Genomic DNA, 19,298 nt, shown 5'->3' on the forward strand with positions numbered 1-19,298 from the left:
GTCACAATGGTTTCCATGACAACGGGACTGGTTCTTAGTCATCCTCCCATCCTCCATAAAACCTACTGCAGCTCTTCTCATAAGGTGCTTATTAAATATTTGTTAAATGAATGATGAATCACAGAATGGTGTGTGCGCTTTGCAATTAAGGCTGCCGTTCTCTAGCTAGCTAAAAAGCTTTTAAAGCTACAATAATTACTGTATTTACCCATGATATTTTGCATAATTTGCATATTAACTTAACCCGAAAATAATAAACTACTGATTCCCATTCCTGCTGAACCACCCTGCCTCGTATCTTTTTCCTATTGTAGAAGTAGCCCAGATGTTTGCTTAAGATGGCCTTAGGAGCGGAGGGTGCCCTGTGTCATACATGTGCTTGCACATTAGCTAGAAATACTTGTTTCCCCCTTGAAGTCCCCCTCCACCGCCTTCCCGGTGCTCTCCGGCCCTTCCCCCTCCCTGGGCTCTGCGCATCCGCTCCCGCGCAGGCGCTAGCCTGCCCCTCCCCCGCGCCCCTCTTCCCGCGCTCAGGCAGCAGCCGGCGGGACCCAGCCGACAGCACAAAAGGCCTCTGCGGCTGGCGTCCCCCCGTTGCCTGTGGCAACCATTGAGCGGCGCCTCGCTCTCCCTTGACCCTGCAATGAGAGAGTAAACAGGGCCTCCATTGGCTAGCCGGAAAAGGGAAGCCAATCGGAGTAGAGGTTGTAAGGAGGCGGCCGAGAGAGGTTGTGGGGGTAAGAAGCTAGGGTTAGAGGCTACCGGTGAGGCTAGAATCCCAGCGTGGTCGGTTGGAGCAAATATGTCTGTCCGGAGGCACATTGGGAATCCTGAGGTGAGGGCCAGGTCCGGATCGGAGAGCCGGAGGGGGCGGGCGCACCGGAAAAGGCTCCACGTGGGCAGGGAAGAGCAGCTAGCGACTTCCGCCGGCCGGAAGGCGGGAAGCGGCCGGCGTGAGGAGGGGTCTGGAGAGCGGAGGGAGGCGGGGCGGGCCTGGGGGACTCCGAGCCGAGGCCGTTATCCTGGGCGGAGAGACCACTCGCCCGCACATGCTCCCTGTGCGCTGGCGTTTGTCCCCCAGAGGAGCGAAGTCCACGAAGACACAGCCCCTTCCCTCAAAGGGCTTACAGTCTAGGCGTGGCAGTTACACAATAAAACGAACATGTGAATGAACACCCCGAACCCTAAAGGAGCAAAATCAAAAAGAGCCATCATTTCTGATTATGGGGATACAGGAAGAGTAGGAATAAGCAGATCAAGCCATTTGGAAAGGATGCAAAAATAGGACCTTAGTTTGCCCTCTTCCCGATGGGACCTTTTACTTTCTGGTCTGTTTCACCTCTAGTGTCCTGCTGCATTTGTGGTCATTTAATTTCAACAAATGTTCATTGGACTCCTACACTGCAGTAGCTGCTAGAAATACAAAGAGAGTAAGACAAGGCATTTGTCCTTTAATAAATTCAGTCTAGTGAGGGAGACTCGGAAACAGAATTTGAATACAATGTGGTTGGGGAACAAGTTGAGAGAGCACAGAGGAAAGATTGAACTCAAGGAAGTGGGGGAAGGGTCCTCGAGATATCCTGAAATGACAAGGGGATGAGCCAGGTGAGGAAGCATCTCAGGTAGAGAGAATAGCATGAGCAAAGATGAGGAGGTGTGAAATGTGAGAGTGGACAGTTCCCTGTAGAGGAGCTGGAGTAAAGTCTGGAAGGGCCTTCTGTGTGTTGCTAAAGTACTTGGCCTTTATACTGAACAGGAGTTGCAAGTTATTTCATTTCATGGTGGATGTCAGTGAGCTATGTTGAGAAAGTTGTGAGGCTTTGCAGGAGAATACCATGATCAAATATAATCTCTACCATGAAGGTGGGGGAGGTAGGTGTGGAGAGTGGCATTTTGCCACATGCTTATCTTGCCTGCTGGTCTGAATCTGAGAAGGTTTTGAGGAGTTTTAAGTAACTGAGTGATGTGGTCAGATTTGCATTTTAGGCAGATGGCTGTAGCCACGTTGTGGAGAAAGGATTTGAAGAGGCCAGGACTGATTGGTTCGGTGGTATTTATGATATAGACCTAAGTAACATCATGGAAGTAGGGACAGAAATGGGGAATATTTAGGTAATTAAATCATTAAGCCTTCATGATTAGCTTGGAGAAATGAGAGTGGAACGGATGACTTAGTTTCCCAGCTTGGACTACTCATCAGTGCCCATGCCATTAATGAGATCAGGAATGTGGGAGAAAGGAGTGCAGGGGGATAGGAGCCAGGATGCTCTGTGTGGTCATACATTTGTGTTCTTGAAGAAGATGTCCAACTTTTCTTGTTTTAGTGGAGCACATTTTCCAGTAGTTTCTTGAAAAAGAGTGCATGGGAAATAACTTTTTTTATTTATATCTAAAATGTGAGGCATGGGGCGCCTGGGTGGCATAGCGGTTAAGCGTCTGCCTTCGGCTCAGGGCGTGATGCCGGCGATCTGGGATCGAGCCCCACATCAGGCTCCTCTGCTGTGAGCCTGCTTCTTCCTCTCCCACTCCCCCTGCTTGTGTTCTCTCTCTCGCTGGCTGTCTCTATCTCTGTCGAATAAATAAATAAAATCTTTTAAAAAAAAAAATAAATAAATAAAATGTGAGGCATGTCTGAAAATGTTATTCTGCCTTCACACTTATTTGCCTGCAAGTTTGGTTGAGTGTAGAATTCTTGGTTGGAAGCCATCAGTGTTTTTTTAAAATATTGCATTGTAGTCTTCGAGCATACAGTGTTGCTGTGGAGAAGTTGAAAGCCATGCTGTACCTTTGTATTTGACTTGATTTTTTTACTTTTTAGAAGCTTGTAGCGTCTTCTCTATGTTACCAGTGTTGTGTTTCACAGATATATTCCTTTCAGTGGGTCTCTTTTCACTCATTTTGGTGGGCACCAGAAATTCATGTCTTTCTATTCTGTGAAATTTTTTGAATTATTTTGTTGTTGACTTCTCCCTCCGATTTTCTCCATCCTCTCTTTCTTGAATTCATTATTTTCGTATTGCTTCTATAAGACTGGTTCTCTAATTTTCTTAAATTTTATTTCCTGTTTTCCACATCTTTGTCTTTTTGCTCTCTTTGGGAGATTTGTTTACTTAACTTTATCTTCTAATCCTATTTAATTTCTGCTGTTGTGTTTTTTATTCTTGAGACCTCTGTTTTGGACTCTGATGTCCTTTTAAAAAAATCATTTTTTAAATAACTATAGATGCACAGGAAATTGCAAAAATTGTACAGTCCCATGTACCTTCACCCAGTTTCCCCCATTGACTATACTTTATGTGAGTATAATACAATATCAAAGCCATAAAATTGACATTTGCACAATGTGTGTATAATTCTAGGCTATTTTTTCACATGCGTAGATTTAATATAATCAAGATTTCACGTGTTTAGATTTATAATCAAAATACAGCATTACTACATCCCCACAAATGTCTCCCTCATACTATCTCTTCCTAGTCATTTCCACTTTCTCTGCTTCACCATCCTAACCCCTGGCAACCACTAATGTGTTCTCCATTTCTGTAATTTTGTCATTTGGAAATGTTACATAAATGGAATCACATGATATGTGACCTTTTGAGATTGGCTTTTTGCACTCAGAATAATGTCCTTGAGACATATCCAAGTTGTTGCCTATAGCAATAGTTCATTCCTTTTATTGCTGATTAGTAGTCTGTGATATGTATGTATAACAGTTTGTTTAACCATTCAACTATTATAGGATATTTTGGTTCTTTTCAGTTTGGGGCTATTATAAATAAAGATATGAACTTTTGGGTACAGCTGTTTCTATGGATGTTAATTTTCATTTCTCTGGGATAGATGCCTGGGAGTGTAGTTGCTGGGTTGTATGTGAGCTTACATTTAGATTTTTAGAAACTGCCGAACTCTTTTCCAGAGTGACTGTACCATCTTACATTTTCATCACCAGTGAATGAGAGATCCAGTTTTTGCACATTCTTGGCAACATCTGGTATTGTCAGTTTTTTAAATTTTAGTTGAGGTGTTTTTTTTGTGGGTTTTTTTGTTTTGTTTTTTATTTTTAAAGAGAGAGAGAGAGAGAGGGAGGGAGGGGTAGAGGTAGGGGGAAAGAGAATCTCAAGCAGGCTCCACGCCCAGCACAGAGCCCGATGTGCGGCTTGATCTGATGACCCTGAGATCATGACCTGAGCCAGAATCAAGAGTTGGATGCTTAACTGGCTGAGCCATGCAGACGCCCCTATTTTAGTTGTTTTAATAGGTACACTGTGACGTCTCATACATAATGGGGAACTTATATTTCCCCAATGGATACTGAGGTTGAACATCTTAAATTTTTTCATGCGCTTATTTGCCATTCATAAATCCTCTTCAACAAAATACCTCTTTGTATCTTTTGCCTAATTTCTAATTGGATTTTTTTACTGTTGTTTTTGTTTGTACATTTGGTTGTGACTCTGTAGATATTGATTATTGCTAAAGCAGTGATCATTATGGTTACATTTTCTTTCTTATTTTGCTTTTCCTGGAGTTCCTATCTGCTTTTATTTTTATTCTATACTACTTCTAATTTTTTATAAATAATGTAGGAAAATTTCCCTACATCACTATCATATGTTTCCAGTTATCTTTCCAAAACATTCTCTGTGCATTTGTGTGTGTGTGCATGTGTGTGTATGCGTGTGTACTTGCGTGTGTAAAGAGTTTTATTTTGTGGTTTTCTTTTACCCAAATGTTGTAACATCATGTATATGGCTTTTTGACTTGCTCTTTGCACTTAACAATAAGTCTTGGAGATCTTTCCATGTCAGACAAATACAAGTCAACTTAATTATTTTCTTTTAACTCTTACATGAGTACTTGGTCTGGTTGTAGAGCAAAAGTTTTTTTAAAATTTTTGTTACTTGTTAAATTTTAACGTTTTTACTAACAGCATTATGAGATATAATTCACCCATTTAAAGTATACAGTTCAGTGGTTTTAATATAGTCACAGAGTTGTGCAATCATCACTGATCAGAACATTTTCATTATACCAAAAGAAACTCTGTAACCTTTAGTTATCACTCCCCAATTTTCCCATTGTCTCCTTCATCCAGTCTTGACAATCACTAATCTACTTTGTCTCTATATTTGCCTGTTGTCTACATTTCATATAAATGGAGTCATGCAAAATGTGGTCTTTTGTGACTGGCTTCAACTTAGCTTAATGTTTTAAAGGTTCTTCCGTGTTACATCATGTATTCGTACTTCATTCTTTTCTACTACGGAATGATATTCCTTGACATGGACATACCTATTGTATTTGTTCTTTCTGATGGACATTTGGGTTGTGTCGACTTTGGAGCTATTATGAATGATGCTACTATGAATATTCATGGACAAGTTTTTGTGTGCGTGTGTGTTTTCATTTCTCTAATGATAGTTTTTTGAAATATGTTTTTCTCTGCATAGTCTATTTCCTCCCTATTGTTATTTTTCTTTTTGTTTTGCTGGAGATTAGTATTAGTTAACTCAGGCTGCCAGAGAAATGTCACAGACGGGGTTGCTTAAACAACAGAAATTCATTTCTGGCAGTTTGGGAGTACTGGAAAGTTCAAGATCCAGGTGCTGGCCGGTTTAGTTTCTGGTGAGAGGTCTCTCTTGCCTTACAGATGGCTGCCTTCCCAATGTGTGTTCACTAGATTTCTTTGTGTGCGTACTTGTGCGGGGGAAGAAGCTCTTTGGTGTCCCTTTTTATAAAGACGCTAGTCCTATTACACTTGTGCCCCACCCTTATGATTTCATTTACCCTTAAAAACCTCCTAAAGGCCCTGTCTCTAAATACAGTTACAGTGGAGATTAGGGCTTCGACATAACTTAAAAATATAAATTAATAATTTAGAATCAAAAGAAGCCTCAGAACATTGCTGTGAAGTGAAGCGAATTGTGTCCCCCTAAAGTTCACAGCAATGTTCTGAGGCTTCTTTTGATCCTAAAGTATTAACTTATGTTTTTGAGTTAGAAACTTAAGCAGGTGATTGGGATCTGTATATTTGAGAGGGGCTTGCTGATGGTGAGCCTAATTACAGGAAGATCTCACCGGGCCATGATTTGGGTGACTGTCCTCCCAAATCTGTACCTTCAGCTCTTTCCTTTAAGGCTGGTGATGATTTCACTCTCCTGAGAGCAAAAGCCTATCTGAATTCCTGGAGGAATTAGAGCTGGGAGCTAAATCTCAACATTAGTATGCATCATTCACGTAATGCCCCTATTTTCAGTAATGATATCTCTACCTTTCTCTAAAGACCGCCCAGTCCAGAAATCCTTCCCAGGGGTTAAATCTATAGAGAGCTACCGTTGTGGGGGAGGGGCAGTCACCCAGTAGCACACAGCAGACAGGGATTTGGAGATCAAGTTGCTTCTCAATCAGCCTTCAACCAATCTTCCTTATTTCAGCCACTCCTTTGCTCCCCACTTCCGGAGGTGTTTGGGGTTGTCAATTCCCAAGCCTTTTAAGAATTGTTCTTGGCTTTCCCTTTGACTTTCTTGAATCAGTCAAGGCATTTTCACTGTTGATTTGCTTTCTAGAATTCAAAAAATCTATTGCTGTCACTTCTCCCACTCTCTCTGGTTTTTTGAGCTTTATGTCCTTAAAATAGAAGACAAAAATTGAGGTTTTGGAAGGAAGTGAAATTAAATGCATGTGTTCAATATGCTATCTTCACCCAGTAGATCATGATCTGTAATCATTTTATTTGTAATCTATAATTATTTATTTGTTTATTTCTGGCATACTTTCTAGAACATAAACTAGGTTCCTTGTATGCATTGTCCCACTGCCTGAAATGCAGTAAACATCTGTTGAATGAGTAAATGAATATATGCCGGAGCTGGGAGGAAGAGTCAGGCCACAGTTCCCTATTTGGATATCAAGCATATAAATGGAATTAAACCTAAGTGTTTGGCTCTCAGAGAACTTATAGATTGAGAAGATGGAATCCTGGGGAACATGTTGTTTAAGTGACTGACAGAAATGATCCATGTGTCATTGGAGAATCAGGGGAGAGAGATATCACTGAAGCCAAGGGAGTGGAAACTGAGGAAGGTGGGGCTGTTTAACAGTGTCAAATGGTACATAAAGGTCAAGTGAATTAAAGAATGGGAAGTCACTATTATATTCAGCAATGAGGGGATCTCTGATGTTGGCTAGCTGCCATAGGAACCATACTAGAATGGTGGGGATAGTAGCCATGTTGCAGTGGATTGAGGAGTAAAGATACCCAGAAGGCATTCTAATTTTACATTAGAATGTATATTCTGGTTATATATTGATTCATCATGAATCACTCCATGTTTAGTGACTTAAAATAATAGTCATTTTATTATGATGTCTATGGTTCTGAAGGTTGACCAGGCTCAGCCAGGTGCTTCTTCTTTGGGATCTCGTGGTTTTGCAGGCAGACGGAAGCTGGGGCTAGAGTTATCTTGAAGGCTTGGCCGTTGATACAGTCTGTTGGCAAGGACCTCAGCTGGGGCTGTCAGCCATACCACCTACAAATGGCCTTTTCCATGTGGCTTGGCATTCCTCACAACATGGTAGCTGAGTTCCAAGAACAAGTGTCCCAGAAGAACCAGGTGGAAGCTCTATTGCCTTTTATGGTCTAGCCTCAGAAGTCGTAAGGTAGTGTTTTCATCATAGTCACGAGCCCATCCAGATTGGGGGAGAGGGAGACATCGGCCCCACCCCACCATGGGAGGAATTTCAACATCACAGTATAAGTGAGATGGAGATTCTGTTGCAAACATCTTGAAAAATACAGTCAGCCATAGGGAGTAGCTGCTAGCGAAGTAGGGGCTGCTACCCGTGCTTACAGGGTCAAGGTGGTTGTTTGAGATCAGTAGACTTGGACCAGATTAAAACTGCCATTTAAAAAAAAAAGTTCGCCTTTCAAAGACCTGTGTTAAATGTGAGATTGCCTTAAATGATACTCTTTTCAAGATTGAATTCATTTCCTTCATTTTACGGACCTCCTGTCTATACAAAGGAGATAAGTAGGGAAATTCTGAACAAAATGTATAATGGTATTTTTAAAAATCCTTTCAATGTAAATCTTATTATATATGTTGCAGTTGAAATACAACCAACCTTGTGAGTTTCATTTTGAGAGGTGGGAGGTCAGAAAAGCTCATTCATGTTTGAACAATTTGAGATTTAGACAATCTCACTCATTTTTTAGTGATTTGCTTTCAGAAAAATCCCATTGTTGACTTCTCATTCTTCTCCCCTCTCCGACATCCATGTATTTATAAAGCCCAATCTTACATTGCATGTGTTAGTAATCTGCCAAAATACTCTTGCAATGATGTGGCTCACAACTCAGTATTTTTGGTACCTTCCGTTGTCCTCACGGCCTCCTCCAGACCTTCAGTCTACATTAAGGCTTCTCTACTTGGAGCCTGCGTGTCATGTCCCACCATACAGCACAGGATTTTATATACCCATGGTTCTTAACGCTTTTGGGGTTATAAACCCCTTTGAAAATTTGGTGAAAATCACGGACCCCTTCCCCAGAAAAATGCACTTTCACAAAATTTTTTGTAGTTTCACGGGACTCATGAGCCATAGAAAACCCATTGGTGGATCTGGTATTCAGAGCCCCTGGAATGAGTGTGGAAGGGGGCAAGCTCTAGAGGCAGACTGCCCAGTTTCATTCCAGGTTCCACCCTTCTCACCAGCTGACTAGCCTCAGGAAGTCACTCCATCTCTGCACCCCGTTTCCTGATATGTAGAATGAAGATAATACTAATATCTACATCAGGGGTGGTTGTGAGGATTAAATGCGATAATGTAGGTAAAATGCTTAGTCGCGTGCCTGACGACATGGTCAAGTGCTCAGTAAATGTTAGCAGGGATTATCTTCATTATTGTTACTGTTCTCCCTTCTCTAGCAAATCGAACAATGTGGGGTTCTTTCAACATGATTCTGAAGTGGCTTTGCTATTATAATTTTCTCCGCTTGGAATACTTTTTCCATCCTTTTTCGCTGTCTTTATCCATAGAGGTTCAACCCTTAAAACCCAGCTCCAATGCCATTTCTTCCACAGAGTCTCCCACATCACCCCCAGTGTGTGAGTGCTCCCTATGCTTCAGATTCCTGGAGCACCGCGCGGTGCTGGCGTGCACACCGTGTGCTGCTCGGGGCTCATCTTCATCCATTAGGCAGTCCTTACTGCTCACGCTGGTGGGAGGCCCTGCAGCAGGTACCGCGATCAAGGAGGTCGAGCCGTGTCCTAAGTGCAGGAAGTGAGGAGTGTGATTTGTACAAAGTGCTGTGACAGTCCGGGCAGGGAAGAGATTTCCATCTGCCCGGGGCCTTCACGGGAGTCTCCTCGGAAGATATGTCTGTGCTGGGTCTTGAAAGCCAAGTAGAAGTGAAATAGCTGGGATGGCATGGGTAGACAGGGAGGACATTATCTCTGGACCCTTTCTTAGGATACAAACCCTCAAAGGGTCTTTGACATTTTTCACTGCTCACTGATAATACCACAAAAATGAACTTTCTCAGCCTCCTCCCTCCTCCGATGAACTTCATCATGACCACCTGTCTGATATCTTTACCTTAAATACATATCCAAAGTTGACCCTTCCGCCTGGGCTCTGGGCCTCCTCCTCTCCCACTCCCTCCTTTCCATACCTTACTGCCTCATTTCCAACCCCTCCTGTCTAGCCTCTAAACATCCTCAAATCTCTCCTTTCTTCCAAAACAAAACAAAACAAAGCAACAACAAAAACTAATTCCTTAGCAACTCTCAAGGAAAAAAAAGGCCATCTGGCTACTCTTCTTCTTTCCTCCGTCCCCATCTCATACAACCTGCTGTCTTTGCTTCTGCTTCTGTCAGTTTACTGTAACCTCATCCACCAGGGTCGTCGACAATGTCCTGGTTTGTTCAATCCAAATTTACTTTGTTAATCTCTTACTTGACCTGCATTCTTGCTCGCTTGTTCACGTTTGACCTCTTGTTCTCGGACTTGACAGCATTGATCACGGTTGACCACTCCCTTCTTCCTGAAACTCTTCTTTAATTTTCATGACCCGCTTTCTTCTGGCCTCTCGTGAGCCTCACGCATGGTGCTCTTCTCTACCTGACTTTAAGTACTGGGGTTTTTCTTCTCCGTCTTACGCAATGCCTGATGGTGATTTTGTCCATTCGTATGGCTTCCCCTGCTGCCTAGATGCCGACAACCCCCAAATCTTATTTCTGCAACCCCAGATTTCTCTCCTGATCTCAGACCCAAACAGCCAGCTCACCACTTCCATTTTGGATAACCCGCAGATACCGCATACTCAACATGACTCATGTTTTTCAATATACGCTTCCCTCTGAAGTCCCTTTTTTGGGGAATGATCATCACTGTCCTCCCCCTGTTATACCAGTCGGTTTTCAATCATACTGATTTTACATCTTTACAGATTTCTTGAGCCTCTTCTTCCTCATGTCTACTGTCACTTCCTTAGCACCACAGATGTTTCTTAGCACAACTACCTCTTAACCGATCTTCGTGCCTCCATCCTTGACAACGATCCTGTTCGTTCTCCAGAATGCTGCCAGAGTGAGCTTTCTAAAATGGAAGGATGATCCCATCACTTCTCCTTAAACTTTCTCCAGTGATTCCCCAATCATCTGGACCAGGGTTTCTCAACTTCGGCACCTGTTGACATTGTGGGCCAGCTCATCCTTTGCCGTGGGGGACTTCCCTGTCATTCTGGGATGTTTTGCAGCATCCCCGGCTTCTACTCACTGGGTACTGGTAGCATCCCCACCAGCACCACCCAGTTCTAGAATGTCTGCAGACACCGACCATTGTCCCCGGGAGTAGCGGGAGCAAAATTGCCCATTTAAGAACTAGTCATCTACAGGAAAAAAAAAAAATCCAGGTTTCTTAGTGTGGATACAAGGCCCTTTAGGAACTGCTGTCCCTGCCTCTTCAGCCTCATCTGACTCCACCATGTCCCCTAATGCTCTAGGTCTACCCAGAAACCCTGCGGCTTCCAGCCACTACTCCTTTAGCTTGACTACTTTCCTTGGCCCTCAGATTTCGGCCCAGAAGTCACCGCTCAGGACATAGTTCTTGACTCTTGGTCAGGATCAGGTGCCAATCTTGCAAGCTCCTGTTGCACTCCCTGCTTCCGTCGCCTTTTCATCATGCAGCATGGTATCTCCTTGTTGGCTTCTTTTCCTTCCCCACACCGCCGGGAGCTGTGTGGCTCTGTGTCCTCAGCACAGCGGCTCACTCCTGCAGTAAATGTTGCCTGAATGGTTAGTGCTTAGTAAGGCTTTGTTCAATGAATGAATAGTCCTTGAAACAGCTTCTTTTCTCGGCTCTTGCACTTTCCACAATTCCACCCTGTTTACGTAATTGAAAAAAGCCAGTTGGTCAGTAGGTCAAGAAACAGTCACCCCCCCCAAAGCAAAAATTTTAAGGAGAAAAGTATGGCAGTTGCATAAAATCTACGGTAGTCTGCTTCGAGTGAAGCAGAGAGTTTTACGTTGTGGTTGGCACTAGAAAGTCAGGAACGAGAAGTGGGTCCAAAATGGGAAAATGTAAAAGAGACACTACATTTTTCTACTGCAGCATATGGATTTCTCATTAGTCTCTGTAAGGGAAAACCGGGGGCGGGAAGGGTCCGGCGACTGCAGCTGTCCACACTCCCTCCCCCCATCATTCCGCTGCCACCACACCTGGTCCCCAGAGACACCCTCACTTCTTAGCTATGTTGGCTTAGGTATGGACAAATCCCCTTGGTTCAGCAGAGACTAGCCTGGAGTTTTTCAAAAGACACTTTGCTAGGAAACTAGTGCAAAACAAAACAAAACAAAAGTAAAAACAGGAAATAGCATATAGAAATTATGAAAGTACAGAGTACCCAAAAATAAATAAATAAATAAATAAATAAATGGCAGAAAATTCCTTAGACTAAGATAACGGTGGAATTCTACTATTAGCTTTTCTTGACTCAGTTTACCAGACACATGTTTTCCCTGGTGTTTTGGTTTACATTTTTGGTTTTTTCGTTTTTGTTATGATATTTGCCTTTCTTTGGGGGACCTTATTCTAAAGTTCCCCTTTTCAGTCTTTACATATTTCCCTTTTCTCACTTAAGAATCTTCTCTGTCTTCATCTAGAAAGGAGTTAGAATTGGTATTAGAGTCAGTTTCTCTTAAAGATAGCAGATTACTGGTCAGAAGTAGACCGGAGTTTTCCAGTCTTTCTCTAGGAATAAAATAGCTCAGGGGTTCCACACACACATCTGAGGCCCAAAGCTAAGTGTTCACTTGCCTGGAGGAAAATGGAAAACACAGACAATGTCATGAGTTTTGTAATAACACTAAAGGACCAATCTTTTTATTCTGGGATTTTTTTTTTCTTTCTTACTTTTTAGGTATTAAAATGGCAGATGGTAGTTACGAGGTTTTGTGCTTTTTTTTTTTTTTTAATGTCCTTTCTTGGCAAAATTAAAAGTTGATTGTTCTCTATAGGTGCCCCCAGTTTTAGAAAATTCTTCCTGGTCTCTGAAATCTAAAACTCTGGCCAGCAGAACATGTTGTAGTTAACTGCGTTTTCAAGGGCAAATGATATGGGTTTTAAAGTTTAGTGTTCTCCACCTGATTTTTTTCTTCTTCTTCTTTCTTTCAACCAGTAGAGCATGCAACTCTTAATCTCGGAGTCATGAGTTCAGGCCCCACATTGGGTATAGAGGTTACTTAAAAAAATAAATAAAAATAATTTTTAAAAATAATAATAATAAGGTTTGGTGTTCTCTTCCAAGGAATCAGGTGATTAGTATAACATACTCTGCACTCTATTTTTTTTTAAAGATTTTATTTGTCAGAGAAAGAGAGAGCATGAGAGAGCACAAGCAGGGGGAGCGGCAGGCAGAGGGAGAGGGAGATGCAGACTCCCCGCTGATCAAGGAGCCCAGTGTGGGACATGATCCCAGGACCCTGGACTGAGGCAGACGCTTAACCCACTGAGCCACCCAGGCGCCCCTAGACTCTGCATGCTAGATGCTCATTTGTTGACTGCATATCAGCAAATGTGCCTCCCAGCTGCTAGGTCCCAGGTGAATACAGATTTGAGTAAGTCACTGTCCCTGCCTTGGAGGAAATCTAGAGAAGCGCGGGTTATAAACAATGACACAGGATATACTCTGGAGCCAGGCAGAAGAAAATGCCCGATTCCACCTCGGACAGCTTGCAGAGAAAGTAAGGTTCTGCCCAAGGACAAGTTCTAGGCAGACGTTTGCTGAGCCTGGAGGCTTGAGTGAGCACAGCAAGTTAGGGGAGCACTCGGGCAACGTCCACGTGGGAAAATGTGTGAGAGGGGCGGAAGATGAAGCCGGAAAGGTTTTAATTTCATGTTCCACAGCTGCCTGCAGCTGAGCGTGCGATGTTCAGACTTGTAGGCTAGAAAAAGGCCTGAGCAAGAAAGCTATACCTTGAAATGTCAGGTCACCAGCCATCCCTCACTTCGATGGCTTTCACAAACGCCCCTGAAGCTTAATTTGCGTAAATGTCTTGTGCTTGGACTTAGAGTTCACTCCCAGAGTACAGGACAAGGGAGACCTGACGTTGCCATTTTTTGATGACCACGAACTTGCCCTGGGCCCATGATGAGCCTCAGCTGCCCCGAGAGCAGATGCCATCGTAGTAACATGTGTGGAGCCTCAGACTCCAGGCAAGCAGCAGGGGGGGGGGCTGCCAAACCGGGTCCTGGGTCCCAGTGCTACTTTCCAGGGGAGAGGTGGATACCATCTGGAGGGTGGCCGGAGGAGATGGCCTAGACATCATCGTACAAAGAGTAAAACAAAAAAGAAGGGCGAGAGAGCTGCCTTTAGTTATTTTAACAGATTTCTTGAGGCACGGGTTGGAGGGTGTCTTATTCTGGGTTGTGACAGTGGATGGGATGGAACTTAGAGGGAGACTAATTTGGCTCAATGTCATAAATAATCTTTAAGAGTTGTGGCTTTTTTTTTTTTTCAAATTCCGTAGTGCTATGAGATTATTTTGACAAAAAACGGACATATTTTGACACAAACAAGATAACCTCTTCACCTGTGGAGACGAAGAGTCCTCGATAGAAGGGACAGTTGAGCCCCTTCCTTCTTTAAGTTTGATGACATTTTAGCATCTGTTCTCTTTTTTAAATACCTGATTCTTTCCCACCTTTGTCACCCTTGTTCTGACATTGACTCAATTAATTGTGAATTCTCTTATTTTTTTAGTATCTGACCAAAAGGATACCACAAAATCCAAGGTATCAGCATATCAAGTCAAGACTGGATACTGGTGAGTAAATATTAGAAAATTAAAACTTAAAAAAAAAAATCCAATAACAAATTACTGGCAGGAGCCAGGCTGCATGCCTGCTGTCAGTCAAAGCTCAAAGTTTCTCATGTTTCTCACCCCATGGCCTTCCAGGCTCAGGCTTTATCTTTGAAAGCTTTTTTTTTTTTTTTTTTTTTTTTCAGATTATAAGTAAAAACTTCCATTTACATAACCTAGCTTCTTATCAATTGAGAAACTGATGAAAACCTTGTTCAATAAGTTACGAGGCTAGGCTAAATAACTATCAGGGGGGCGGACCTCTCTTTCGGAACACCTGAAGTATATTCCTTTAAACTCGGAGTAATAGATAATATTTGTACACATTTGTTCAATTCGGTACTTGCACAGTGCCAACTACATGCAAAGTTACAGACTACGGGACATAGAAAGAAGAATGTGAATTGTGACTTTTGCAGTCAAAGAGCTTAGATTCAAGTGCAGGCGGACAGACCTGAGTGAGTAACTAAAATACCAGACAAAACTTCAATCCGTGCTTCGGTTCAGGTAAAATGAAATTGAAGAGTCGCATTGCTTATATCCAAGCTCTTAACATCCTTCAGTGTCATGATGCAGACCCCTCCCCAGGTCCCAAATGGATTTGCAGGCTTGTGAGATTTTGATTTCTTATCTCCTTCGGTTTTTCTACTGTTTAAAGTCAGCTGTGGCAAATCCATTGTGTTGGGATGGTTTTGCTAGTGGATTGGGGCACCACATGCCTTTGGCAACGCTGAATTTGCCATCAGTAACCTGAGGACAACTGAGGAGATGTAGACGAGATACTGACTTGCTTTAAATCTCATTTAATTTTGTCTTTCCCTTCCTCCAGTCTCCTTCGAAATTACTGTCTTCCATTATGCAAGTTTGTTCATATAAAATGGACTTCAATTGAATGTTTTAAATGAACCACCTTTGCAGATACAATTTCTCGGGACCTTTCTTTCAGACATTTCCAAGCTGTACAGATATTTATCCTTGCAAATATCCTGTTTGATGGGAGGTAGAAAATTTTATCTCCATTTTTGAGGAGGAGGAAATTGTGGCACAGAGATTGTGTGATTTACTTGAAGTTCAATAAAAGGAGACAGAACGAGGATTAGAATGCAGGGTGAAGAAGTCGATGGCGCACCAGGAGACCTGGTGTGAAGCCTGGCCACTGTCTCTTCGGCCAGCTGTCCCAACTTTTCCCCCAGCTTCATTCCTTCTACCACAAATGCCTTCAACTTCTCCATCTCTACCTGCCTTCCCCCCCCCCCCCGCCAACTGCACTTGTGACCCACTTTTCTGGAATAAGCTATTCTGTGAAGAAAGCACTTTGATTAAAAATGCCATATATTTTTTTCTGAGGGGTCCAGATAACATTTAAAAGACAACTATAAAGGAATGCATTTCTCTTAGAACCTTCTTAAAATGAAAATTTTTAAGAGCTGAGGTTTATTTCAGATAGGTAGGGTTTTTTTCCGGGAAATTGAATTGGGATTTGTGAACGAAAACCCATTTCTTTCCCTTCAATTCCTCAATTCATAACCAAAATTTGACTTAATAATAAATAGTACCGGAAATTAATTTCAATTTTTTAAAAATTGAGATACTTAAGTCTGCTTTTGATAATTCATAGTAATTGCCTATAGCCTTTTATATCCTTGGATTTTTAAACTAGTGTTTTGCTAATTAAACTTTTTTTTTTTAAGTAATTGTGGATTTGCATAGAATTTTAAGAAATCATACAGAGAGGGGTGCCTGGGTGCCTCAGGTGGTTAAGCATCTGCCTTTGGCTCAGGTCATGATCCCGGGGTCCTGGGGTCAAGCCCCACATAGAGCTCCTTGCTCTGAGGGGAGTCTGCTTCTCCCTCCCTCTCTGCTCCTCCTGCTTATGCTCTCTCTCTCTGTCAAATAAATAAATAAAATCTTAAAAAAAAAAAAATCATACAGAGAGATTCCAATGTACCCTTTACCCGGTTTCCTATAGTAACATCTTATGGAAACTATACAGTATCACAGCCATGATACCGACATTGATACGTACAAGTCTAGATACAGAACATTTCCAGCATGGGGAGAATCCCTCATGTCCTTTTAATGGCATATCCACTTTCTACCCTCACCCTCTCCTTAATCCCTGACAACCACTAATCTGTTCTTCAATTTTATAATTTTGTCATTTCACAGATGCTGTTAATAAATGGAATCACACAATATGCAACTTTTTTTTTTTTGAATTGGCTTTGCACTCAGCATAATTTTGGGAGGATGCATTCAGGTTGCTGCATTTATTAGTTGATACCTTTTTATTTACTGAATAGTATCCCATGGTATGGAAGTGCCACAGTTTAACCATTTATCTGTAGAAGGACATCTGGATTGTTTCCGCTTTTTAACTATTACAAATACAGGTGCTATAAACATTCATGTTTTGATTTTTGTTTGAATATAAGCCTTCATTTCTCCCGGATAAACGCCCAGAGGTGCAATTACTGGGTCACATGATAGTTGCATTTGCAGTGTCTTAAGAAACTGCCAAACTGTTTTCCAGAGTAGCTAGACCATTTTACACTCCTACCAGCAATGAATGAATGCTGCAGTTTCCCCACATCCTCACCGGCATTTGGTGGTGGCGCCATTTTTAATTTTAGCCATTCAGATAGATGAGTGGTGGCATATCACTGCAGGGTTTTTTGTTTTTTTTTTTTAAGATTTTATTTATTTATTTGACAGAGATAGAGACAGCCAGCGAGAGAGGGAACACAAGCAGGGGGAGTGGGAGAGGAAGAAGCAGGCTCATAGCAGAAGAGCCTGATGTGGGGCTCGATCCCATAATGCCGGGATCACGCCCTGAGCCGAAGGCAGACGCTTAACCGCTGTGCCACCCAGGCGCCCCAGGGTTTGTTTTTTTTTTAAGATTTTATTTATTTATTTGACAAGAGAGATCGAGAGAGAGCACAAGTAGGCAGAGTGGCAGGCAGGGGAAGAAGGAGAAGCAGGCTCTCTGCTGAGCGGGGAGCCCGATGCGGGGCTCAATCCCAGGACCCTGAGATCATAACCTGAGCCGAAGGCAAACGCTTAACCGACTGAGCCACCCAGGCGCCCCATCTCATTGCAGTTTTGATGTGTGTTTCCCTAATGGCTAATGATGTTGAACAGCTCTTCACGTACTTATTTGCCATCATCTGTGTATCTGATTCAGTGAAGTATCCCTTCATGTCTTTTGCCTGCGTTCTAATTGGATGGTTTGCTTTTTGACTTGAGTGCGGAGTGTTCCTGATACATCCTACCTGCCGGTCCTTTGTTGGATACATGGTTTGCAAATATTTTCTCCAGTCTGTAGCTTGTCTTTTCCTTCTCCTGACAGGGTCTTTTGAAGTGCCTAAGTTTTTAATTGTGGTGAAGTCCACTATATCAGTGTTTCCTTTTCTGGGTCATGCTTTTGCTGTCAAGTCTAAGAACTCTTTACTGAGACTAGATCCCAGAAATTTTCTATCAGGGTTTTTTCCAGAAGTTTTATAGTTTTAGGTTTTACTTTTAAGTCAACAATACACTTGGATAAATAAATTAAAAAATTAAGAAAAAAAGGGGGTATCTGGGTGGCCCAGCTGGTTAAGCGTCTGCCTTTAGCTCAGGTCATGATCCCAGGGTCCTGGGATCAAGCCCCATGTCGGGCTCTCTGCTTAGCAGGGAACCTGCTTCTCCCTTTACCGCCTGTTTGTGCTCCCTCTCGCTATCTTTCTCTCTCAAATAAATAAAGAACAAAAGTATTAAAAAAAAAAAAAGCAAACAATATACTTTGAGGTAATTTCTATACAAGATATGCAGCTTAGATCAGAGTTACCGTTTTGCTTACAGATGTCCAGTTGCTCTAGCGCCATTTGTTAAAAGACTGCCTTTCCTCCATTGAACTTTGCACGTTCGCCTTTGTCAAAAACCAGGTTGGCATATTAACGTGGATCCATTCCTGAGCTCTCTCTTCTGTTCCCTTGATCTATGTGTCTAACCTGCCAGTATCTCACAGGCTTGATTAAAATTGGTTAGACTGATTACTCCCACTTTATTTTTCTTTACAAATTATTTTAGCTATTCCAATTCATTTGCTTCTCCATGTAAATTTTAGAATAATCTCATTTACATTTACCAAAAAAAATACATTGCTCTGATTTTGATAGGAGTTGCATTGAGCCTATATATCAATTTAGGAAAAACTGACATCTTTACTATGTCAAGTTTTCCAATCCATTACTATAGTACAGTAGTCCCCCCACCCCCCATCTGGGATTTCACTTTCCAGTTTCAGTTACCCACGGTCGTCCGCAGTCCGGAAGCAGACACTCCTCCTCCTGATGTATCTCAGAAGGTCAATAGTAGGGGCGCCTGGGTGGTACAGCAGTTAAGCGTCTGCCTTCGGCTCAGGGCGTGATCCCGGCGTTATGGGATCGAGCCCCACATCAGGCTCCTCTGCTGGGAGCCTGCTTCTTCCTCTCCCACTCCCCCTGCTTGTGTTCCCTCCCTCGCTGGCTGTCTCTATCTCTGTCGAATAAATAAATAAAATCTTAAAAAAAAAAAAAGAAAGTCAATAGTAGTTTCATGCCACGTCACGATGCCTCTGTCATTCACCTCACTGCTCATCATGCTGGCATTTTATTATCTCACATCATCACAAGAAAAAGGGTATAAGATGTTTTGAGAAACAGGGAGACCACTTTCACATAACTTTTATTGTAGTATGTATTAAAATTGTTCTTTTTTATTATTAGTTATTGTTGTTAATCTCTTACTGTGCCTAAGTTATAAGTTCAACGTGATCATAGGTATGTATGTATAGGAAAAACATAGTGTATATACGGTTTGGTACTCTCTGTGGTTGCAGGTGTCCACGGGGGGACAGTTTGCAGCATAAGTGTCCTGTCCATGTTTTGTTAGATTTACTCCTAAGTATTTCAT

At 42.3% G+C, this 19,298-nt stretch overlaps 1 protein-coding gene across 2 annotated transcripts in view; it reads left to right on the forward strand.

Annotated features, from left to right (window-relative positions):
* The first annotated feature begins 685 nt into the window (after positions 1-685).
* Positions 686-19,298, forward strand: part of CEP41 (centrosomal protein 41) — a 46,371-nt gene continuing 27,758 nt past the window's right edge. Inside the window, exons 1-3 of one of the 2 annotated variants that reach the window (XM_040643997.1) lie at positions 763-835; positions 13,576-13,719; positions 14,267-14,330. Coding sequence is in view for 1 of the 2 variants with exons in the window: in XM_008705883.2 (XP_008704105.1) it covers positions 803-835; positions 14,267-14,330 (97 nt within the window). In the remaining variant the exon portion in view is untranslated. Of the gene's footprint in view, positions 836-13,575; positions 13,720-14,266; positions 14,331-19,298 lie in introns of both variants that reach the window. The other variant, XM_008705883.2, reaches the window with a different exon arrangement.

Source organism: Ursus maritimus, unplaced genomic scaffold (genome assembly GCF_017311325.1).
Source record: "Ursus maritimus isolate PB19 unplaced genomic scaffold, ASM1731132v1 scaffold_3, whole genome shotgun sequence".
Lineage (NCBI taxonomy): Eukaryota > Metazoa > Chordata > Mammalia > Carnivora > Ursidae > Ursus > Ursus maritimus.